General features: G+C 35.5%; 1 protein-coding gene and 1 long non-coding RNA gene across 2 annotated transcripts in view; both read right to left on the reverse strand.

The window, feature by feature from the left end:
- Positions 1–1,152: 1,152 nt before the first annotated feature.
- CHSY3 (chondroitin sulfate synthase 3) overlaps positions 1,153–26,678 on the reverse strand; it is a 279,284-nt gene continuing 253,758 nt past the window's right edge. Inside the window, exon 3 of the mRNA XM_043912189.1 lies at positions 1,153–3,570. Coding sequence (XP_043768124.1) covers positions 2,008–3,570 — 1,563 coding nt within the window. The 3' untranslated portion in view covers positions 1,153–2,007. The remainder of the gene's footprint in view (positions 3,571–26,678) is intronic.
- Positions 13,947–18,374, reverse strand: LOC122699800. Its single transcript, XR_006342680.1, has 2 exons — positions 17,671–18,374; positions 13,947–17,245 (listed from the first exon to the last, which is right to left on the reverse strand). It is a non-coding gene; the product is annotated as an uncharacterized LOC122699800 (long non-coding RNA).

Raw genomic sequence — 26,678 nt, forward strand, 5'->3', positions numbered from 1 at the left:
AAAAGAGCTAAGAACACAATGCAGGAAAAGAGCTATTAGAAGAGGTTTGTGAAGGACAGAGACAACACAAGAGCAGAGGTCAACTCTGAAATGTCGGCCTTGTCAAGAGTTTTAACATCTAAAAGTGCCATTAATTCCTCTCTAATGAATCTTACATTATTAAGATTATATGTTTTAGTCAAGGAAAGTGCCATATTTGTCACAATATTAAGCAATGTTATTTTTTTGAAACCCCTAAAAGGTCTTTGATAAAAGAGATGGTTACCACAGAAGAAAGTCATTACTAAGGCGAATGCTATATGACCTCAACACAATCAGTTCCAAATAATGGTAATAACTTACAACTGCTTTCAAATCAATTTTGATGCAAATTTTAGTGTTCTAGTTTGAAAAAAGAAAAAGTATAAAACAGCATGTATAATATGCTACATTTTGTGTATCAAGGGAGAAGAAAATAAATATATGGCTTTTCTGCTTATGAAACTGTAGAAAAACATGCACACAAACATACATACACCTAAAATGGTGGTTATGTGCAGTTAAGGACATATTTGGGTGAATAGAGAGTGAGACTGACTGGTAGACATTTGAAATTTTTGTTTGATTCTGGAATGATGCAAATATATTACTTATTTACAAGATGAAATTTTAAAAAATATGCTTTCACAAGAGCTTCTTATACAGAGTTTCATTTTTTCTTACATTTATTGAATAAGATTATATTTTTCTACAAACTGGGCACTACTGATTCAGCTTTGAGAAAGAATGGTATAGAAATGAAACATTTTCCTATGTGTTTTATAAATAGCAATATAATTGTAAAATTAATTTTATATTTATAATTTCTGCAGCTATTTTCATATCTTTGTGCCATCTGCCAACCTGTATTAAAATCTGTTTTTGACCTGTTCTTGGTTCAGTTTGATCACAAAGTTAATGAGATCGAAGAGGAATACTTCCTCCAGATTGTAAATTATTGACTAAAAAATTGCTCATTTTAATCGTTTATGAAAGCTAGAACTTAAAGCATATTGATATAAATATCATGCCCATAATCCCTTATTAATATTTCCAGCCTTTGTAGCAAGTATGCTTTGGTGACTATGACCATTAAGAAATACATCAAATTTGACCAAAAGGAAACAACACAAATTTTTCAGTGTTTTTGAAAAAGAATACTGTCATACCTGTTTTATTATAAATAACCAGGTTCTGTCATATTTTATCTTCTTGCCAGCAAATGAAGGACATTGTTTCATAAAGCTTCTAAAATGTACATGAATATTTAATTAAATCATATTTCCTTGAGAAAATAAAGTTCATTCGCATTTATAGCAGACAGTTGTGAGGAGTAAGATAATTGTCATAAGACCAGGGTAGCCAGTACCGGTTGCTTGTGGAACAAAACTCCTCAAATTTTTAAAACTTTTTTTAAAAAATAAACTTACAATCATAAGTGTTCATTTACTTTAAAAATCCTAAAGATGAAGAAAATTATTGTCTATATATTTAAGTCCTTGTATAAATTACAAAACTCAAGTTTATGTTACAGAGTCCCTTCCCCATAGGAAGCATAAAGCACTTTTGTGGTACCTTTCACCAGTAAATATTTGTATCACATTGAATTTGACAAATGAAAGAAAAGTCGATATTGCATCTTAAAGCCCCAAGAGAACATTCTTCTAAGCTGTCTCTCATGTTGAATGAGCTTCAAAAGTCATTTGATTGCCACAATTTAACTCAATCTCAAATAAAGATATATAAAAGTAATATGCCTATTGACTTCAGTAGAAATCTGAAATATCAGTGAACTGCAGACTCTTCTTGTTTGAGGTCAACAAACACTCTTTGGAAGACAACCAAGAGTAGTTTAAGACCTGGACAACAAAATAAAATTATAACAATAATAATTATAATAATAAAAATAACAATAATAAAATTAAACAACAACAACCAACAATGAGGTAAACTCCCCTTTAAAAAAGGCAATATGTGTTGCCTGGATTGTCAGGAGAGAGTTCGATTGTACCTGACACCCAAATGTTTTTCCAACCATAGTTCAGCCAGTTGCATGGTTGAGGCAAAAGTACTTGCCTTGGATCCTAAGCACATCTTATACTGCTTAGGGTCCAAGTTAGGGTCACAATGAACTGGATGGAAAATATGCACCACTCCTACTTCTTGACTTCTGAAGGGCCTTAAGCCAGATAGAATGACTTTATTGTAGAGATCTACATCTTCCAGTCCCCAGCCTTGTATTGAGGTATCAAATCCACCTGCACCCAGAAGATCACTTTTATAAATACAGGTAATTCCATATCCATAATCTCTCCAAAATCCAGTCTTCTTTGAGAAGACGAAGTCGTCATCAGTTGGAGGGTTCCCCCCATTGGTTACCTTTGGGTCATACTGGCTAAAGATGATGGGGTAGTATACCTGTTGTCCCTGAATTGTATTGTCTCTACATCGTTGGAGAAAGTCTCCTCTGAAGATCAAGTCAACATCACAAAATAGCAGCAAAGTATCATTGTCAAACTGAGAAGATCCCATTTCAAGACCAAGACCTCTGGAAAACTCCCCATTCACGGGGATCAGGGTGATTTCTGCTTTGGGGTACTTGTTCTGATATTCTTGTATAAGCTCAATATGCTTGTTGGAATCTTGGCCAGAATCCTTACTGAAAAGGATGATGACCAGTTTTACATTCTGCTTTGGGATAAGACAAATGTTTTCAAAGTTCTCCATGAATCTCAAGAAAGTGTCATACCTTCCAATGAGAGGAACAAGAATGTGTATTTTCTTTTCACTGTGCCCTCCCACTTCTTTGGCACCTTGAAAAGAAGAGAGTATCTTTAAAGAATTAGATATAAAGGAGAATGATTGAGTGTCACTGTTAATAGTCTCTACAAGACTGTTGACATCTAGCTCTTCAGTTTCTCTGAAGAAAGGCTTGCTGAACAACTGCTGAAGATAGGCATGGCGTCTTACCGGCACAGTCAGTTTCCTCCCCTTGTGTCTTTTGTACAAGAGAAGTAAATCCAAAATGTACTCCACCCCATGCATGGGGTCAACCCTGCGGTAGCCATACTGAATTTCTTTGAAGTCAATGAGCCGTCCTCTAGTCTTGGCATTCTCATTGATCATCTCCATCACCTGTAGGACGGTATCATCCAGCGCTGTTCTCAGGATGCTGTTGATGCTCTGGCGAGGAGGCTGGTTCTCAGATGCTGAGTAAAGGAGCTTCCCTGTCAGGAACTCCCATTCTATCACTTCCTCTCTCTCCCGAGGCTGGAAGTGGTTGAAAGAAGGCATTACTCCCAGCTGCTGGTCCTCTTTGCTCACTTCGCTATTACTAAGCTTGCTCATCAGCGCACTCTCCCGGTGGAGCTGGATGGTGCGGTAGCGCAGTTCAGAAATTTTGCGGCTGAGCATGTAATTATGAAGCCTGTACTGGTAGGCGGGCCTTTTGTTTGGATGAAGTGTTATGGCTGCATGGATTTTGCTGTTGTGAAGGTCTTGGATATAACCCTTGCGATTGTGTTCATAATTTTCATGGAACAGTTGCTGCATCTGAAAAGTAGAAGGAAATCAAGATGTTAAGAAAGAAACTAAGCAATAAAACATTTAAACTAAAATATTTAGTAAGAATTACTATTTCATAACAAAAATGACATAAAATGTGAAAAATGGGAAAAAATCTTGAATGGGCACTTCACAAAAGAGAATGTGTAAATGCCTGACAAATACACAAAACATTTCTTTAGCTTATTCGTCACCAGTATAATGCAATTTAAAGTCACAATGTGATATTTAACCTACAAAAATGGCTAAGGAGACATAATGCACTGTCAAAGTGTTAATAGCAGACTTGGAACTCTCATACACGGCTGGTGAGAATGTAACTTGGTTCAACTACTGTGGGAAACTGTATTGACTAAACTGATCATATGCATTCCCTGTTACTCAGTAATTCTTCTCTAGAAATATGCCCAATACAAATACATGCATACATTTACCTAAATACATATATATTTTTCAAAGCAGTATTATTAATAATACACCCAAACTGAAAGCAACCTAAATGTACATCAAGAAATGACAAATAAATCTAATAGAAAACAATACATCAATTAAAATAAATGAAATACAACTACTCAACAAAACAGACAAAGTCACAAACAAGTAAAAGAAGCCATGTATAAATGAATACATTTTATATGATTCTGTTCATAAGAAATTAAGAAACAGGTACAGCTAACTGATGCAGTTAGCTATAAGAATACTGATCAAAAATCCAGAAAGGGGGCAGGAAGCTCTGCGGTGCTAACAGTATTGTATTTGCTGATCGAAGTCATGGTGACACATATGCATTTAATTTGTGAACATTCACTCAACTATTACTTAAGATGTATTTGCTATCCCCCAATTAATAAATGACTTTCTTTTAAAAATATGCATATACATGCATGTAAAACCAGGTAGGTTTTTTGATATGTGTGTACATAAATGTGTGTGGATATGTGAGAAGAGAGAGAGAGAATATGAACATCAGAATTTTCCTAGCGAAGGTGACCTAAAAAATGTAAGACCAATACCATGGCAGATTCTTTATCTCCAGTATTTCACCTGGTTCTTATACTACACTTGTAGATTTTCAAATCAACATCATCTGACCTTAAAGAATGTAACAGCAGATATTTTGAGATGGATTTCGGACTTGATTCAAGAGAGTTTAGTTACATCCAATATTTTTTCCTAAAAACATATGCCAATTTTTATTTGAAACTTTGATGTTAAATCAAATTAAATCCATATGAATGGGCTATTATATCTCTATTTTTGTTTTATTATCCTTCACCTGAAATTGCCTCAGCATATTACTTTAGGTAGTTTTCCATGGGTTTTTTTTGGTATGCAACAAGATAAAAAATTCTAATGGCATATAGAATACTAATTTTACCACCTCTACAAAGTATTGGCTCTCTGAAACTATTCTTTCTTAAGGCCTGCTTTACATTACTAACAAAACAGGAACATGCTAAATTAAATAGGAGACATTGCTCAGAGGTGAACTGTTAAACTGCAGACTTATCTAGCTCCTTTAGTGATACTGAAGTGATTAATACTGCACAACCTGATAAAGGTGACATTTGTTATAGAACAAAAATTATCAGCATAAAATGATTAAGTAACTTGTATCACTCATATCATTACAACACAGGTTCCCTATGTAGTGTTTATTTTACTAGTGTATTCCTTTGCAGAAATATTACAAACAAAGTCAGTGAGGGGGGCAATCTTTAAAAAGAGCACACTCATACATACTCTAGGTAGTGTGGTAACGATAAGTTCATCTTGAATTCATGTTATATTTTCCATTACAAAACATAGAGTATATCCAAATTTTCTGTATATATGTAGGGAGGATCAAGCTCTGCAGCATAGACAGGAGAATGTTTAAGAGCCTGGCTGTGAAATTAGCCAGATCTAGACTTGAGTACTGGCTCCACCATTTCTAAGCCATTTCCTAGCCAATCTATCTAAATCTCAGTCTCCTAATCTATAATAGAGAAAATGCCAACCACCTCAATGTATATTAAAATGTTGCTCAATAAGAAAAAATATATATATACACTACTTAGTACTGTGTCTGGTATCAATCTAGACAATCAAAACGAGGATTTGCCAGCCTCCTCCTGAGATTCCTCTTTTTGACTAGGAGTTTTCAGAGAATGAGAGCAGCACTCTGTAGGCTTGCTTCATCTTTGTTCATTTCTGGAAATGCTTGGGAACGGTTATAATTTAGCCATATACACTCAGTGCTTCAGTGTATCAAGCATGCCACTGAGGAACCTTCTGCTAACAAAAATCCTCAACACTAACATATTGTGGGGCTTTTTGGGAAACCAAGTTTCAAGAAGGTTAAGTGATTTAAACAAGGGTCTCCTGAGAATAATGAGATTAGGACCAAAACTAGAATAAGCAGTCACTTTTGCTTCTTAGCACACAAAATTTTGAGTATAACAAAATTGTTTTAAGAAAAAGTATAAAATACACATTTAAAATTATATTAGCTTGTTTGAAATAATTCAGGATTTCCTTTCCCTTATAGAATTTTCAGTTTATTTCATGGTACCTCCACAACCTCATAATGAAAGTAAAAATCATTTCACACTAACAAAATCACAGAAGGAGCTGACATCAATGGGTCCTGACTGATTTCAGTGTTTCTGCAAATTTCTGTGTTTCGAAGTTTCTGCAAGAGAAAAAGACTAGATGAAAAATAGCCTCACCCCACCAAGAAAAGAATTATTGAAACTGAGGAAAATATTAAGGGACAGTTCTGAAAATCATAAGAAGCATTTTCCTCTGTCTTGGAAAACAACAAAGTAGAAATATAAGATCTCGGGGATGTGATAGCAGAGATGAAATGTCAGTTCACAGAACTAAGAAATAAAGATAAACTATCTTTATTATATATATTTATATTATATCTTTGTATGTTATACAAAATAAACTCAGATGTGAAAATTAAATCATAAGAAAAATAAAGAATAAACATTGTGGAAGGCTCAGTAAAGGGGAAAAAAGATAGAAATTAAGAAAGCTAAAAAATGAAACATAAATAAAGTTATGATGGTTTAGAGAGAAATAATTCAGGACTTAGAAAAATACTTTGTTTAGAGTAATTGCTATTAATAAGAGTTATAATAAGAGTAAGCTATTATTATTACTATAGTTATAATTTTTTTTACTACTATTATCATTAGTGTAAGTATTGAATAAATGAGTAAAGGAGAATGGCCTCGTTTTCCTTAGAAAAGAACTCAAATATGCTCAGTACAGCCATCATTTAACTTCAGATCATCATCTAAAAACTAGAAGACACTGAATTGTCTTTAAGAGGTCTTGGTTGAAATGAAGTGGTAATAAAAGGCCATGCCATTATCAGAAAGCTTTGTGTTCTTTATTAAGAAAATAATTTAATTATTTTTTTCTCTATGAAAGAGAAAATGTCTTTAATTTATTTATATAAAGAACCTATTTCAATTTATTATAAGTTCTTTTGTCCCCATCAGACTACTTCATTTTTCATAAAAAGGATTCTCTAATTTAGAAAATTCACTTTAAATCTCTTCCTGCATATCAGACTAAGGAGGTTTTGGGAAAAGAAGGTATTCTTGTTTGAGAAAGTACAGACTCAAAGTGGAATAATTTATGAAGGTGAACAAGGAAACAATAAATCATTAAAGCTGTGTAAAATATAATGGTGACTAGGTACCTAAGGGCTGGGAAATTTGCCTTGCAAATATTTTAATTCATTTTACTCATGATTTAGTTATGCAGTTGTGTATAACTAAAGGGAGAGTCTTAGTGCCCTTGATGCAAATACCTAGTGATCTTTCTTTTATTTTTTAAGACTCGTAGATATAAAGGTTCTGAGCAAAACAGTGAATTTTTGAATTAACACTATTACTATTCCTCAATTATTATCTTCACATATTAACAGTAAAGTTCTTAAACTATGTCCTGCCTTTCTGGTAATAATGACACAATGAAAACAGTACCTAATTCTAAATATTAAGGAGAAGAAATAAGTTTGGGAAAAATAAATATCTATATATCATTCTATAATTATAAATAGAATGAAAAAATGTTAAAGGTATACAGTTTGAATAAGTTTTGGAATTTGACAGCAAAGAACTAATTTAAATATGATAAGATATACCCTTCTTCATGCTTGTCACATAACATTGACAGCATTACATATTTTGCCACTAAAGATTTATAAAAATAATAGAACCTTGGCAATAGCCACATCTAATCTACAAATTCTAGTTAAAAAATTCAGTGTACACAAGTAATAAAATTGCATGAAACTGCCTGCGTAAACATAAGTAAAACTTGGGAAATCTAAATAAGATTAGTGGAATATATTAATGCCAATATCCTGGCTGGGATATGTCACTATGGTTTTGCAAGATTTCGCCATTGGGAGAAACTGCTTTAAGAAATCCATGGGATTTCTTTGCATTATTTTTTAGCTGCTATATGTGAATCAATAATTATCTGAAAACAAAAGATTTAATAAATATATGTGTAAAAATTAAAAATCATATCATTAAAAAAAATCATCCCAAAGTCTACTTAGAAGAAGGTGTTAAAACTTGTAGTTCAAAGGTTGTGGGTCCAAAACTGTGACTTTGCCTTTCTTTACTTGGCAAACCCAGTGTTTTGAATACACTTGAAAAATGTTAAGTGAGCAGTGCATTTTCCAGTAATTTTCAGTCCCATAAAGTTGCTTTATGTTTGCATTATGAATTTAAAGTTGCCTGAGGGCATCTGTGTTCTTGACTATCCTTTTAAAATAACAAAAAAATCACAAAATGTCTTCTCCTTTTGAAATCTGTCACAAGCCACAACATAGATGAACCACAGAGTTGAAGACATTACACTAAGTTAAATCAGCTAGTTACAAAAAGACAAATACTATGATTCTACTTTTAGGAGATCTATAAAGTAGTAAAATCCATAGAGACAGAAACTAGAATGGTAGTTTCCAGAGGCTGGGGGAAGGGGAAATGAATTGTTCTGTGGGTACAGAGTTTCAGTTGTGAAAGATGAAAAAGTTCTGTTTTTGCACAACAATGTGAATGTAGCTGACATCACTAAACTGTACCGTTGAAAATGATAACGATGCTAAAAATATCTTTTCCTTTTATTCCACATGAGTCTCACCTTTCCTAAACAGGAAATCTGGTCAATCACAAATCACAATCCGGCCAATTAGTATGTAGTAAGTGAAAGGTGTTAACGGCTCAGTCATGTCCGACTCCTTGTGACACCATGAGGACTGTAGCCTGCCAGGCTCCTCTGTCCATGGAATTCTCCAGGCAAGAATACTGGAGTGTGTTGGCATTCATTCCCTTCTCCAGAGGATCTTCCTGACCCAGGGATCAGACCCAGGGATCAAACCCAGGTCTCCTGCAATGCAGGCAGATTCGTTTCATTCCTGGGTATGAGCAAAAAAATCTTTCCCTTTGGCTACAGGCTCAGATTTTGCATATTACAATTCCTCAGAAAGAAAAGCAGACCTTGCACCCAGACAAGGGCAGAGAAGCAATACAAGAAAGACAGCACTGTTGAGAACACTGAACACTTTCTGAGCTGTACCTAAGATTACCCCCAGACTTCCTAGTGTCCTAGGACAGTAGTTTCATCTCTCATTCAGGTAGTTTAGCTGTGGTTCTGTCACTTGCAACCAAAGGAATCCTGTCAAAGACAATCTGGTAAATGGATATGTTTTAATTTTAGCTCTGTATTAATGCTCTGTATGATTTGCCTCTGTTTAATTAGCTAGTTTAATTTTGGTTGAAATCCTAAACAATCTCATATGGGCAATCTGTACTATTAAAACTGGTACTTTTTTTTCTGTTACATTTAATTTTGTTAGCTATTTTAGTTTAAGAAAAAACAACCTGTCAGACAACACAGAAGATAGCTTCCAGATACTCCTAGTTGTGATGAAGTTTTCTCAGCAGTATATATTTGCAACAGCTTAAAAATACTTTCAGACAACATAGAAAATCATCAAGTGATACAGATTTCCCAGCAGGGTATATTCTGGATACACGCCATTATAGGCAAACTTCAAAGGGATTTAAAATAAAAAAAATCACCAAGTTCATCAGATTTCAGTTTATAATATTATGGCACATAGTCAATTGTTAGTTTAAATAAATCCATATACCTTAATTAAAATTACCCTGTTAGAAATAAAATAATACTATGATTAAATAAAACTAATGATAATTGAACTTGATTGCATATCAATTTGCTAGATTTAGCCTGACATACCCACACAAATGCTTCCTGATATTATAGTTAAGATAATAGCAGATGATTGTTGAAACCTATACAATTCACTTCCCCTGTAGATATTTTTAAATCTGGTAAATAGTCAAGTAAATTTTTTGCATTCAATATTACCTTAAATCTTTTATTCTAATCACTATTTATTACAGTGACGAGCAAAGAAGAATTTTCAAAACATTTTCAAGCTGCCTCTTTGCAAACCTACACACATTCTTTCTTGATCTCATACCAGTATAACTTAACTATGCCCTTCACTGGTGATTTAATTACCACACAATAACTCATATGAGACAATGGGAAAGAAGGAGGTTATCACTTCAAAACTAGATTTTCAAGACCTCTGAAAAACAAATGGAAAGGTAGTTGTTGCCATGCAATTTTGAAAGACATGAACACAGTTAATGAATCTTATCCTCTGAAGGAAACGTATTAACTATATGCTGGAACTGATCATGCATAAAATTACACCTTGCTTTCCAAATAAAAAAAAGAAAGTAGTCTATTTTCTAGCTCATGAATTTTATTCCAGTTATGAAAGCCCAAGTTGTTTCCTCTTTAACTATAAAGATGCTAAAGCTACAGTTAAAGACTTCTGTTGTTGCTTATGATTTGTTATTTCCATTCTCCCCAAATTCAAGCTACCAATCATTTACCCTCATGAAAGACTGAAAGTGAAAGTGTTAGTTGCTCAATCATATCTGACTCTTTGCAACCCCATGGACCGTAGCCCTCCAGGTAGGAGGGATTTCCTCTGTCCATGAGATCTTCCAGGCAAGAAATACTGGAGTGGGTTGCCATTTCCTTCTCTAGTGGATCTTCCCAACCCAGGGATCAAACCCAGGTCTGCTGCATTGCAGGCAGATTTTTTATCACCTGTACCATGAGGGAAGCCCAAAAGACTGATCATAAGTTTATTAATTTGAATGAACATCATATTATCCATTAAGGTAGAAGGTACAAGAATGGAGCAGACTTACGCTTTTTTACTTAGAGAATGACACGTACTTCTATAATTATAAACCTAGGCTACAAGACCATTTTTAGTGATCATCATTAATGTTCCTCAAGTAAAGAAAGTGAAAGTGAAGTTGTTCAGTCATGTCCGACTCTTTGTTACCCCATGGACTGTAGCCTACCACGCTTCTCTGTCCGTGGGATTTTCCAAGCAAGAGTACTGCAGTGGGTTGCCATTTCCTTCTCCAGAGGATCTTCCCAACCCAGGGAACGAATCTGGGTCTCCCGCATTGTAGGAAGACGCTTTACTATCTGAGCACCAGGGAAGTAACTTCAGGGTAATCCGGAGCACCATTTGTAAGAAGCTATAAGTTGATGATCTTCCAACAAATAAAAGTCATGCATCATGCAGTTTAATGTTAACTGGTTTATGTTAGTAGGTCTATGTTTAATGTCAGTAGGTCTATGTTTAAATATACTCTGAAATGAAAATAAGATATTATTTCTCAAGATTAAAGAATGAAAATTTAATATTCATTATGTAGAAAGCTGACTTAGGCTGTCAGTACATTATAAGAGTACGGTCTTATTGGATAAACTGGGTAGAAGAACATAGTGCAATGTTATGTGCATAGCAGATGGGAAACCTAGTGGAATCCAATTAATAAAACTTTTGAAAAAAACTTCTGAGAAAGATAACAGATCTATGAAAGTATGACAATTTCAATAACTTTCTCTGACCAAACCATTCTTGATGTAATCCTTTCCGTCATTTTGGCTACCTCTCATAATTGCAGAATGAATGACACATTCATTCATTTAAAAATATTCATTATGTTTCTACAACATGTCAGTTGCTATGGTAGAGCAACAAAGCCTAGTCCCTGCCCTCATGGAGTTGACTGCCTACTGGGAAAGACAAACACTAAATATATAAACTCATAACAGCTGTCTAATTTTGAAAAGTGTATTAATTATGCCTTTGGTACCTGTTATTTTACTTGACTATATGCCTTTCTAGATAACCTGCTCCCAGGGGTCTCCTGGGTACTTAATAAAATATTTATAATTAATTTTTAATAAATTCACATATTCACTCCTAGACTAGTTGGTAACCAAAACAGGAATCAAAACATTTACTCTAAGAACTCTGCTTCTCTAATGGAAAATTTTCAGCATTCTGCATTATTTCTCAGGCTTTTGAATGTTTCTTTAAGCTTAAAAATGCAATGTAACAGAAGTCTTCACCCATCTGTGTTGTAAAAGATTTGGTACATATCTTAAAGCTTTTATATCTCACTTAAGTAGTCACTTTCACTCCAATACTCTTAGACCATAACTGATGGTGGTCATACATCTTTTTTTTTTTTTTTTTTGGTCATACATCTTTTTACTATTTTCATAATTGATGTAGTCACCCAAGCAGGGTGAAAGGTCGAGGACCCCCATCATCTTTCCTGCTTTGTGCCACTGGAATGTGAAATGATCGTAAGAGTCCAAACTGAGTCTAAGTCAGGCTGGCCTCTGTCACATTAATAATTCCTGCACAAGTAAATGAAGTGATGCTGAGAGACCACGGGAAATGGGAATGAAAGCGAAACTGGAAGAAGGTCTTTGACACCTGCATGGAGACACAGCAGTCTTCCTTTCAAGAAATAGGACAAAACTAAGGTTAAAGTGGGTGGAGTTAGAACTGGATTGGGGGTACATTTCAGTTACTTAAAGGAAAGAAAAATGAACCTCTCCTGCTCATTCCTCTCTCATTCTTTCAGCTTGTGCTCATGCATGTCTATTTTGAGCCAAGATCCTGGCTCTGGAGTCATGGCCCTGGCTTTGAGATCTGCTCCTCCATTCCCCATCTGACCCCAGACAAATTACAACTTCTGGGAAAAGAAGAGCTCCTGGACTGTTGTGTACATTATATAAAACATGCTTAATATAGTGTCTGGCATCAATGGATACCTTTATTATTATTATTTTGTAAACTCTAGACAGTGAAATTTCTGGCACTTTAAAGCAGACACAAAGATTTTCCTGCTATATTCTAACATCTAATTTGATAGGTTACTTGTGAGTAGCCTTTAGTATACATAAAGTGTAAAGATTTTAAAATTGTATATACCTTGCCTATAAGAAAAGACTTGAACTTTTATATCAGTTTCCAGATCATCAGCTAAAATCTAGTAGATCACCAATGGGTGACCAAAATGGCCTTGATACTCCCTTTAGCTGTACTAAACTCGGGACATGTTTCTACCTGATTTAAGGTCCCTTACCTCTCTTCTCTTGGAACATTCACTTTAGAAAACTTGTGATTGTAAATGCTGCCTCTGCTCCTTTGAATCATAAATCTTTCAGCCTCTTGCCAGTTTTATAACCCAGGACTCTTTTATCAAGTAGCTGATATCCCTTTGAAATCAAGTAGCCCTTTGAAATGTAATCATCCAGAAAGACAAATCCTATGTCCCTATCTTAAGGGGAGGGTAGGAGGCTTACTTCCATAACCACCAATTAGCAAACACAGATGGTCTGATATCACTGACCAATGTCCATGCTAAAGTCCTCCAGAACTTTTTCATGATCTCATCCCAGCACTTACAAACTCTCCTGCCTTGTGTTTCAGAGGTAGTTAAATTCAGTCTCTCTCCTCTATTGCAACAGTTTTGAATAAAGTCTTCCTGCTCTGCTTAACTCTGTCATGTGTAATTTTTCTTTCACATGGGTCATAAGCAGTACTTGGTGATGCATTGTGTTGATTCACTTAAAACTCTTTGCTCTCATTAGCTTAAAAAAAAAAAGAAAAGGACAGAAAGGCTCAAATTAAGATCCTACTCCTTATGGTGTAATCAAGGAGATAAGTAGTGCTTCCTTCCAGCTGATTTTATTAACATTAAAGTTTTATGAAAAATTATGAAGATCCCTAGAGCTAAACATCCAATTAAAATAAAATAAGCATGGCAGGATGTCTATTATAATGTTTTTCTTAGAAGAAAATTCCTAATTATAGTGCTGTAGACTTCTGCATGGGCTTAGCACTGCTGCGGGACTGGAAGGGAATCACAGCTCTAATTAACAGGTAGGTGTTTCCAAGATGGTGCTAAACTAAAAATAAGTAAAGCATCATCTTTTAAAAGTCAAGTTTTCTGGAAATGAAAAGACAATTATTTGAGTCATTTTGACCTTTTTAATTATACTGATATTTCCTTACTGGAGACTGGGTATACAGCATTTTTGCATCACATATGTCAAGTTGACACAACAGAAAAATGTAATTTGCTTTAGGGATTGATAAAATTATTTCATGAGATCCAGTTAGTGTCATAGTACACTCATTAGCTTTAGTAAAAGAGAAAGGATAATTTGGGTTTCAAGTTGCAGAGTTATCTTTCAAGCTAGGTTAAAAGGAGTTTTTTTAAAAAAAGTCCTCTTGTCTGAGCAGATAAAATAAATGACTTTTTAGTTCTAAGAAGCAAAGGTAGAATTCCAAGAAGAAAACAGATGACAACTGAGCAATACAACTATGCTTAGTACAAGCAATGACTTAAAAAGATGTATTTTATAAACAAGCAAAATTATACACTCCAAATCCCACTAGCTTTGAGGTTTGTTTTCATGACTATTCAATGCTATTCCTTCCAATACTGAAGGGCATTTAAAATATTTTCTACATAATTTTTATAGGGTTATTTAAGAAAATAGATCACTTATTTAATGAATATTATGTCTAATTTTTTGTATCTTACAGGGCTAATCTCAGTGGCACATTCATTGTAAAAATACTTCATAAAAAGGTAAATGACTTGGAATCACAATTTAATATATGAGTTATAGAACAATTAGCTATCTACAAGGAAAAATAAATTTAGATCCTCACCTACCTCACGTCTTATACTGAATACATTATATACATGTATGTGTGTACATATGTCTGTATTTCAGATGTATTAAAGATCTAAATCCTACTAGGGTCATTCCTTAAAACAAGAAAAAATACTGTAAAAGAATCAGAAAAATGTAGGTAAGTGTTTACATTTTCTAAGCACATGGATAAATCCTTAAGCAAAAACAAAACCAGAAGCAAAAACATAAATAAAAATTATATGTAGTATTATATTAACTGTAAAACATCACCATATCAAAACTCCATAAATAAAACTTAAAACCAAATTTTAAATTGGAAAAGTGATTCTTGCAATAATGATGCCATGTCAAGAGTTATTATCCTTAATATATCATTAATCTATTGTTGCTCTCCTCTAACCCTCATCACCAGTTTCAATCTCTTCCATCTCCCAGCTATCACCTGAATCTTAATTCTCTTCTTTCTATCTTCAGGATGGCCACTCTGGTCCAAGATACCAAGAACTTTCTCTGTATTTCTGTACTAATCACCTTTCTGACTATGTCTCAACTGACCACTCTCCAAACAGTTCTCTATGATGCAACATGAGTCAACTTTCCAAGACGCATATATGATCACATGACCCTCCTTCTCCCCATCAATGACAGCCAATACTCTCAGAATGATCATGCATTCCGCTCCAGCTTTCTCTCTTACCCCCTACCCTCTATGCTCTAGTCCTACTGGCTTCCTTTCTCTCTTTATTGCCTTTGTACATGCTTTCCTGCTATCAGTTTAAATATCACTGCCTCATGGATACCTTCTCTGAAAAGATTAGGCCTGGTATATATTCCCCTGGTACCAGGCGCCATTCTTCCCCACTATTTGACTCAGTTTTAATTTTACATTAGTTTATTCATCTAAATATATGTCTCTACCACAAATTTGGGAGTTTTCTGAAGTCTAAGAGTATGTCATAGTTTCACTCTATCTTCAGTCCCTGGTACGGTGTAAATGGCTTCCCGTGGCACAGATGGTAAAGAATCTGCCAGCAACGCAGGGAACCCAGGTTTGATCCCGAGGTCTGGACGATCCCCTGGAGAAGGTCCCCACTCCAGTACTGCTGCCTGGAGAATTCCATAGATAGAGGAGTCTGGCGGGGTCCATGGGTTGCAAAGAGTCAGACACGACTGAGCGCCTAACGCTTTCACACCATGCTGTAAGTAATGCAGGACCAGGGCTGTCTGTAATCACATGCCTCTGAGTAGATTCCAGATTTTCAGAAAAGACAAGACTTAAAGATCCTACTAGAATAAGTCTGGTCTTTAAGTCTCTGCTTTAAAGCCTATCTCAGCACAGTGATAAAGTGAAAGGGAAAAAATGAATAAAACATATACATACTAAAAGAAACAAATATAGTTTCTTCTCCTGACTTTCTAGTTCTCTGCCTAGTACCACTGATTTTCTTCCTGATATATACACTCATTATTTCAGCAATGTTGCAGATTCCTTTCTTCCTCTTCCCAGCAATCCCTTTCAACACATTGTATTTATTTCTTTTACAACCATTTCCTAATTATCCTTTTGTTTCCTCCCATTAACTGCTTGGACCCTGGTTCAAGTTTGAATTATTGTAAACATCTCCATTATGGACACAGGCAGTAATACTCAAAGATGCCACAGAAGATACAGAAAAGATGAAATATAAGTGTATAATTTTGAACATGCCTAAATCAGAACCCCAGGAGAAACCAAGAGGACAAATTTCACAGGACTCTGGAACCCATTTCTTGCCTCACTTCAATCAGAGCAGCTCTGCTTTGTATTATTATAATTAAGTTTTAAAGTAACAGCTTATTTGAAAAAAATTTATGCAAACAGGAAAAAACAATTTGAAAAATCACTATTCTCTATCACCTGAAATTGCCCTTTCTGCACACCTTTGCCAATTCAAACACTATACATCCTTTTAAATCTAGCTAAATGTCTACCACACAAATGTATCTTCTGTTAGTTCCAGGACAGCCTGACTCTTTTTGCAAGGTATGACAGAGCTCACTGTATCACACAGTTTGGTATTTACTATAGTACTTGGTTTTCTAATTTACTGTTTTGTCAATTAGAGATTCATTCATTCATTTATTTAGCTAATTGGCTGTTTACTTATTTTCATTCCTTTCCTATCCAAAGTTAGATTGTAAATTTATTTTGGCAAAGAAACTATCTAGCAGATTTTGAATTTAACTCACTATGACTAGTGCTGGGTAATTAAGGATGACAAAATCTGATTAAATGATAATGTTTTTAATGAAGAAAAAAATAAATGTAATCTTAGAAAAAATAAATAAATTTTTCCTACCACAGAATTTAGAATAAATGGGAGTAGCTCTTTGGGACCGTAAGTTGAGAAAGTTTCATACGTTGAAGAGAAAAGTGCTTTGACAACTTCGGAGTCAGTCCCACGGGACTGACTTTGTCATTTCTGTAAGGACATGAAATGTGAGGCACACTGTTTCTGCTTAAATGTCTTCTTTGTCCAAACAAATAGTTCCTATGTATGTTTATGTAAGTTATCTGAAAGAAAAAAAAATTAACCAAGCACAAAATATACTTTATGTGCATTTTGACAAATACTTTCTCTATATAATAATATCATGTATGACACTAAAAGATTTATTCTACTCTTCTCAAATTTAAACTTTTTTTTTGAGAATGAGAACCACTGTGATATTATGTGATAAAATGTGATATTACGTTTGTCCTCCAAATGTTTGCTTTCCATGTAATCCTTCCTCAAACTTCTTGATCCTTTTGTTTTTTTTGGAAGGGTGGGGCTAAGCATTAGGTAGTGCCTGATAAATGAATTCAGTGATTCATATACCAGAGTGCTGATCTGCAGAAGCTGCACTGATTGAAAAATTGCTTGTTTGATGACAAAATAAACTTGAAAGTAATTGCAATTACATAGAGAAGGTACAATATTGCTATATTCACATCACCTGAGTTTAGCTCTAACTTGATTGCAGCTTTGTAATTTATTCCTTCTGTATTATTGTGAGATCCACACTATAATTGCTATGTGGTTTTCTATCACCCCTGAAGATTCCGTTTTTACGGTGTCCTCACAGCTCTGCTCCAAACTGGCACTAGTAGAAAATGTAACGAGAAATAACATACAAACTAAAAATAAACAAAGACAGGAATCTTGAGAGGTGGTTTCATGGCTTTTTAAAAAGGATTATTGGAAAGGAGTTGATTTTACAAGAAAGACCATCGGATTGGTAATCTATTAATAAGCTATGTGATAGTGAGCAAGCAGTTTTATTTGTGTCAATCTTGTTACTCACTAAATGGTGAGAATAAACCATTGCCTTTCAAATATACAGTACTGGTGTGAAGGTCAAAGAAGAACAATTATGTGAAAACATTAATGTATTCTTTTACATGATATATTATTTAAATAAGCAGCTTAAAAGAAAATATATAGAAAAATTTATCTCTGATTAAATGTTAATTTTTAATAAATGTCCCAACAAGGCAAGGAATGATATAAACACAGAACTATCTATAGATAAGAGAGCAGGAACTAAAGAGCCTCTTGATGAAAGTGAAAGAGGAGAGTAAAAAAGTTGGCTTAAAACTCAACATTCAAAAAATGAAGATCATGGCATCCAGTCCCATCACTTCATGGAAAATAAACAGGGAAACAATGGAAACAGTGACAGACTTTATTTTCTTGGGCTCCAAAATCACTGTGGATGGTGACTTCAGCCATGAAATTAAAAGATGCTTGCTCCTTGGAAGAAAAGATATAACCAACCTAGACAGCATATTAAAAAGCAGAGATTACTTTGCTAAAAAAGGTCTGTCCAGTCAAAGCTATGGTCTTTCCAGTAGCCATGTATAGATGTGAGAGTTGGACCATAAAGAAAGCTGAGCACTGAAGAATTGATGCTTTTGAACTGCGGTGTTGGAGAAGACTCTTGAGAGTCCCTTGGACTGCAAGGAGATCAAACCAGTCAATCCTAAAGGAAATCAGTCCTGAATATTCATTGGAAGAACTGATGTTGAAGCTGAAACTCCAATACTTTGGCCACCTGATGTGAAGAACTGACTCATTAGAAAAGACCCTGATGCTGGGAAAGACTGACGGCAGGAGGAGAAGGGGACAACAGAAGACAAGTTAGTTGGATGGCATCACCAACTCAATGGACAAGAGTTTGAGCAAGCTCCGGGAGTTGTTGATGGACAGGGAAGCCTAACATGGTGCAGTCCATAGAGTCACAAAGAGTTGGACACAACTGAGCAACTGAACTGAACTGATCTATAGATAAAAGAGCTATCAAGGAGTAAAATCAAGTCCTTTTTGGTATAAATCTTAAATATTATTCAAGGATACTTTTACGTTTTCAGCTAGTATTTTTCAAGTAAAATAAAACTGAACGTTCAATTGAAATCAGTAATCCTCAATGGAATAACAGTATACTAGAATTTGGATAAAGTATACAGATACTATGGTTTGAATAAAACATAATCTAAAATTATCACTGCTTTCATTATTTTTACCACACTTTTTCCATCTAAAGTTTTAAATAACAGCAAAGAAGGGCATCAGATTAGTAAATTAGTTTAAAATAAAATAAACAGGAAACTCAGATTTCAGTAATTTGCTTTAGAACTTTGGGTTTCTTAAAACTCCATCAGGAAAAGCAAGAGTGGTTTTAAATTAGATGCTTTCTTCTTTCTGAATCCCTGAAATAATTTGTTTGCATTTTTTTGTAAGGCAAAATAATCAAACTACATTTTGGGGAAATAAAATCACTCGGTTCTACATTGAAACATTATGCTAAGTCCAAAGTGGTGAGAAAATGCAATAAACCTTCTTTTATTGCAACAAGTCTGTAATAACTGTATAATTGACTGATATCCTTTCCAAAATAACCATGCCAACTTTGTGATAAATATTATGATGCACCTTTAAAATCCTAATAAAAATGTATACAACTACTAAAGAGAATTTAAGAACATAAGAGCAAACTCTGAATAAATTGCCCAACCTATCATAATCCTGAATAAGCAATTCTTTAAAAAATAATTTCTAAGTTAGTTAAAAACTGATTAATTAATTAAATTTATTATAATTTCTTTTAAAATACAATGCAATTCCAGAAAACAGATCAGCTTTAAAAAAATGGAACTTGATAGACTTATCCTAAAATATCTATGGTGGTTGAATAAAACTAGCTAACAAAGGCTTGAAAAGGAAGACATCAAATTTCCTTGAGTAACTTAAATTGTGTGGTAATAAGAATAAGACAAATAGATCAACAGAGTAGAATAAACAATCCACAAAGAGTCCTACATATATTCAGAATTTGGGTAAACTAAAGGTAGTAATTTAGTAATTTTAATAGGGAAAGTGAAAGTGAAAGTGAAGTCGCTCAGTCATGTCCGACTTTTTGCGACCCCATGGATTGTAGCCTACCAGGCTCCTCCGTCCATGGGATTTTCCAGGCAAAGGATAAATCACTCAACAACTGTTACTAGGACAACTGTCCATCATTTAGGAAAAATAAATTTGATTCCTAATATAGACCACACCCAGAAATATGTTTTAGATGATTAATAATCTATGTGCAGAAATACAAAACTATAGATGTATTAGAATAAATTACTTTTTCCCTCCCGATCTTTAAAAAAAAATGGTAAACTTCAGAGCCTACTTTGAATAAAGAGAGAAAAGATTTTCAAAGAGGAAAAGACTACATATGTTAAGGGTATATATGGGGAAAAGCCCCAAATGGAACCCAAGAATTCATTGTTTCTGCCACTTTGGGACTTTATTTTCATAAGACTTAGATGAATAAATATCACTCTTTCTTCTTTTAAGCAAGTTGTATCAAAGTCATGGAATATATTTGCCTGAGGGAAGGCAGGAAACTATTTGTCCAGACTTTTTGGTATTGTCTTCCTAAATGGATTATGGAGAATTTTGCCACAGGGGTCAGAGGGCCAGCTATGGGATCTGGTGACTGTTGTTTAGTTGTTCAGTTGTATTGGACTCTTTGTGACCTCATGACCTGCAGCATACCAAGCTCCTCTGTCCTTCACTATCTGGGTTTGAATCCTGCTCTACCTATTGTGATCTAGCATAAATCATTCAGTGTTCCTTTACCCCAACTTTCCTACCAGTAAAAGGTAGAAAATATTGTAGTGATCATGAAAATTAATTAGTATACACAACACATCCGGGAGAATGTCTGGCACACAGTAATCACTCATTTCACCATGAATACTAGGAATTATTGAATATCACAGAGAACCCATAGACTATGCTCCCTGGAAAGTAATAATAAAAACAACCTGGACTTCATTCCACTTTATGGAGGTGCCCCTGGTATTCCCTCCAAAGGTTTAACTGTAGCTGTTGTGAGTTCTGCTGGCGACGTCTCTCATCCTCTACTCCTACCTTCATTTGCCAAGTGAGCAACACCATCTAGATGACAACCTTCCTTTAGGAACTGAAGATTCTTTTTTGGAAGCACAGAGCTGAAACCAGTGTAGGTTTCTTTCTGCTACTAAGGGGTGCATTTAATGCCAGAAACAGAAAGGAGATTTCCACGACCCCTCCTCTCTGTGGGAATAAAAGAAGTAAAACTCTCTAGCTCAAAGAAGCATCTCCAAATGCAGAAGACACCAGGACAGCACATAGTAGGTGCTTGCCAAACTGCTTAATGGATTTTGAGAGAATGAAGCAAGAGGCAAAGAGAGGAAATTAGAAGGGGAAGGGGACAGACATCTGAGAAGTGAGGCCCAAACACCAGGGATGGATGCGTCTTTACTAGGATAAAAGACATTTCCTGTGTTACAGTAAGAGGGAATGAGGAGAAAAGGGTGCAGAATCAGGCAGGACTGAGGGTCAGGTGGCAGAAAGGGGAGGCCCAAGGCATGGCTTGTAAGTAACTACTTCTAAGTAGCATAGAATATTGGGAGTAAGATGGTTAGAGAACTTGCTTGTTCACATTTTAACTCTTCTTGCTTGAAATGAGTAAAGCTGTAGTTCTAACTTTCATAATCTTCCCTTGAACAAAAATAGGATGCAAAAATTCAATCTGTTCCAGATTTAGATCCAAAATGGTATGAAAGATTTGACAGAAATCATCTTCTAAGATGAAGTTGTCTTTAAATGGTGCTAATGAATCTCAAAATAGAGTATATCTCCAAAACATATGCCTCTTTTTTTTCTGAAAGCAGGGTGACACCTTCAAACTCTTTTCAAACCACTGTGCTGCCTATGATTTAGAGGGAAAAAAACCCAAGCCTACTAATAGAGAATTTTAATTGGAAATGTCGCATGTCACATTAGATGGGCACACTTACCAAGAAGCTGTCCCATGGTAATGTCCCCAGGAAAAGATTATGTTGGATGCATTTCTTGGCTGCCTTATAGCAATTAATGATGCCCATCCCTGTTCTTACTTGCCCTTTCAATCACTACCAATATCCTAAGTCTCACCACTCACACATCTAGTCATGTGTGCAAAATTGCTGTAATAAGTATAACTGACATATGCTAATTAAGTTGTGTAAAGTTATTAGATTCAATTTGCCATCTCACAGAGAAAATTCATATTTATAATTAAGATACTGCATTCAAGCATTTATTTCATTTACTTATTATGCCTCAACTGAAAGGGTTGATAAAGGAGGGGAAATATAGTATGTAAAACAAAAGGGCTTGTAACTTGAAGTCATCTTTTTTTACGGTTCTTTTTTTTTTCAATTAACTGATTTATTTTAATTGGAGGATAATTACTTGATAATATTTTGATGGTTTTCACCATACAGCAACATGAATCAGCCACAGGTATACATATGTCCCCCATATTCTGAACCTGCCTCCCACCTCCCTCCCCACCCTATCTCTCTGGGTTGTCCCAGAGCACTGGCTTTGGGTGCCCTGCTTTATGCATCGAACTTGCACTGGTCATCTGCTTTACATATGGTAATGTACATGTTTCCATGCTATTCTTTCAAATCATCCCACCCTTGCCTTCTCTCACTGAGTCCAAAAGTCTATTATTTACATCTGTCTCCTTTGCTGCCCTGCATGTAGGATCATCAGTACCATCTTTCTAAATCCCATATATATGCGCTAATAGACAGTACTTGTCTTTCTCTTTCTGTCTTACTTCACTCTGTATAATAGGCTCAAGGTTCATCCACCTCATTAGAACTGACTCAAATGTGTTTCTTTTTGTAGCTGAATAATATTCCCCATGTGTGTATGTCATCGTAATATATAAATACATATAAAGTCATCTTAATAACAACTTTTGTGTGAAACCTTTTTAGAACATCTTAATACAGGATTGGGGAATAAATGCTTTTGAATACACTGAAAATCTCTGACTACAGTTTTCTCTTTCTTCTTTTACACTTAAGTAATACTTTCCAGGTTATGTTGCAAAAGCTTTAGAACAAACTTTCAACTCATTTGTACTTTCCTTTATGAAATACCACCATTTACAAAATTCATTCCCCTGATCAATGGCTGCCCCTGATTTAGAAATCAAAAGTCATCCAGCTCTTTAGAACATACCTCGTCTAAGCCTCAATCCATCTAAACTGAGAAACTGAATGTCTACTAGGTGCTCTTGTTGGCCATGAAGAACTCCAGTAAATTTAACATAGAATAGACCCTATTGTTATTCGATTCTTTAGGAACAAGAGAGCATCAGAGAAGATAGTAGAGTTGAGATTCAAACTCTGGCAAGTCAGACTCCAAAGACGTGCTCCTCCCACCCAACCAGTCTAATGAAACTTTAATGATTAGGATTAGGTAGCTTCCTGACTAACTGATTTATTTCTCGAACAGATCTGAGTCAGAAACATTTTCTCTGCTGGTCTTTGGCCCTTTAACTCTTAACTGCTGGTGTTTCGTTCTAATATCTTGTATTCTAGTGCCAAATGTAGACGAGAGTCCTTATTCCACACAACATCCTTTCACATGAATGATGACTATGACTAAGTCTGCTGCAATGAAGCCTAAATAGATCCTACTGGCACACCAGTTCTTCACCTCTAAACACAGTTCTGCTGGATTTTAGTCCTCTTCAAGTATAATAACCAACTGCACTCCAAGCATGGCCTGATCAGAACAGCATTCCATTTGGATTCTTATCTTGGCCTTTTGAATATGTCCTGTATACTTATTCTCCTAACTAACATTTACGCTCTTAATCTTCACAGGGTTCCAAAACACGATGTGCTTCCTGTCTATACCTCCACCTGAGCCACTCATAAGAACAAGAGAGAGAGAAGTCAATACTGGGTAGTACGCCTACAAGGCTCTCTCTCTCCATCAACAATGTCATTATCGGCATGTCTGGGTACCACGGCTAAACAACCATTCACAAATTCAGGTTTGAATCTAAGCCTCCCTTTCAATCAAACAAGTGATTTGGACAAGGAATAACCCGTTAAGCTTAGTTTTTAAATTCTCAAGTTGGGAATGATTGCACCTCCTCCTAGACATCTTAGCAATGACATTTGTAGATTCTAAGATCATCCACACACAGAGTAGATGCTTAAGAAAAAGTCCTTGCTGTTTAAAAAAAAAAACAAGCTTTCCAGGATATTGTCACAAGAGATGACTGTCAAAAAGTCCACGGTTCCAGTTGCAATCAGGAGTTCTCCCTGCAAAGCAGTGTGCTTGCATGTGGCAGGCCTAGCTCATGTAGTAATCAACTAAAGTCTCTAATGATTTGTCTCTTCACTACTTAAACAAAACTATCCTTGCATTTAACAACATCATGTGTCCTCTGAGCACTGGGTGCAGGGGCACTGATGCTCAAAGTGTGATATGTGCTGTGATCTCCCAGGGTGGTGTTAGGAACCCATTCCTGGTTGACTTTGACATATTTCCTCATTCAAATCACTCAGCTTCTGCCATCCCACTTTTCTAATTTATAAAATAGTGATAATGATATTGACCCATCTCACAGGCAGGCTGTGAAGAAATGCTCATTAATGTTCATGAAACCCTTTGAAAACACAAATTGTGCGTATTCAACAGAGGACAAGTGTAACTTGGGAGTAACATGTCCTAGACGCTAAAACGGCCTTGTCTTGCTCAAACTGGAAAACCTTATAAACATCTGACACCTGCTCAAAATCCATACCCTCACTCTATTTGGAAGCAACACAATTTTTATGGATTTTGTGACTGAAAGCTAGAAATAAGCAGTAACTTGAATGTCTCTCTTTCTAAAAGGTGCAGGATGTACTTTCAAGGATTGTCAGAAAGAGAAGTTACTAAATTGCACAGGCGGGAATAAAATGACTCCAGGTAGAATACGATATGCTAAGAAATCTGACAGTTCAAGACTCTGTTCTGTAAAAACTCAATATTACCAATACAGGTTTAACAGTACTCTACTCAAGCAATAAGATCCATTGATTTGGATCAACAGATACAACTTGCTTTCAAATTCTAAACTGTCAAGGTAAGAAAACATTTTTGGGATTGCCAAATAGATTAGGAGTGTAAAATGGTTCAAAAACAAGAGACAACTCGAGTTATATCAGCCTTCTGCTCAGGCAGACCTTATCGGACTGAACAGCTGTTTAGCAGAATCTCACTGATGCACTGGTACCCTAGGAAATAGCGGAGGGTTGCAGAGGCTTCTGAAAAGGAAGCTGCTAAATATTCCTCCAAATGACTTTTCACCAACTCATCCAGCGTAGGATCCCCCCACCCCTTGCTCCCAGGACATATAGAACATAATGCGTAAACCATCTGGAAACGTTTTGAGTTGTCTTTTTACCCCACCAGGGGCCTGTGGCAGGATTTGTATTTTCCAAGCTTTTCAATTTTAAACAGTTAATCATCTCAGAGGATAGGGATGTGCAAAGCTGGCAGTGTTTCTTAGGAGACTTGATACAAACTCAGTAGAGGAAAAGCAATGTTTTTAGTTTGAAGTGGAAGGTTGCATTAAACATGAAGTAAACATGCCTTCCTGAGCTGCCAGAATCTAAAAATAGGCCCTTGAACAGATTTTAAAGTGCCATTCTATGCTTTCTCCAATGAAGCCACTGGCACTATTAGCCTGATTACTATGTAAGAACAGGGCCAGATGGCTTGCCCTTGAACTGAAATAAAAGGGCCTTCTTTTATGTGAGCATTTTTTCACAGTGATGGCTTCCTAAATATGTAAAGGTTCTGTGTTTAGTACATAAAGGGAATCCGTTGCCCCATCACAAACTTCCTCTCCAGAGTTCAATACTAGGTTTTCTCAGCACACTGAATAATTACAAGCAAAATAAACTCATGGAAACACCTCCTACAGCTCTTAATTCAGATAGCAATGTGTCCTGGAGAGGGAGTCTCCCACTTATTCAACATTTAAATTCTCTATTAAAGGATCAAATATGTCAGACTTGCATTCAAGATTTTGCCTAGGAGATTGCTAAAAATAGACTTTTGGGTCCCATGCTGGACCTACAGAATCAGAAGCCACAGTTTCTCAAGATTCCCAAGAGGCCTGGATGCAAGTTCAAGTTTTAGGTGCACAGAGTTAGTCCCTTTCAGTCCAATTCTCTGTCTCCCTAGTAAGACCTCTAATTCCCTTAGTAGTTCAACTGTATTATGCTGCAGTCCTAATAATAACTTTAAATTCTCCTGCTACAATATAGGGCTTCCTGGTGGCTCAGCTGGTAAAGAATCCGCCTGCAATGCGGGAGACCTGGGTTTAGTCCCTGGGTTTGGAAGATAACCTGGAGAAGAGAATGGCTACAATATAATATTGAATAAGAAAAAATTTAAGCTGAAAGTTACAAAGCCATACCACACTGACACCTCATGTCAAAGTTAATGAACCTGTTGCTATTTATTGAACATCTTACTATGTATATTTCATTCAAAAAATGAAACAGACATGCTCTCAATCCAAATAACTCACATTAAGAAAGAGCAGATGTAGAAAAAGCTTTGAAAACCAAGTAA

Source organism: Cervus elaphus, chromosome 9 (genome assembly GCF_910594005.1).
Source record: "Cervus elaphus chromosome 9, mCerEla1.1, whole genome shotgun sequence".
In the NCBI taxonomy this organism is placed as follows: Eukaryota; Metazoa; Chordata; class Mammalia; order Artiodactyla; family Cervidae; genus Cervus; species Cervus elaphus.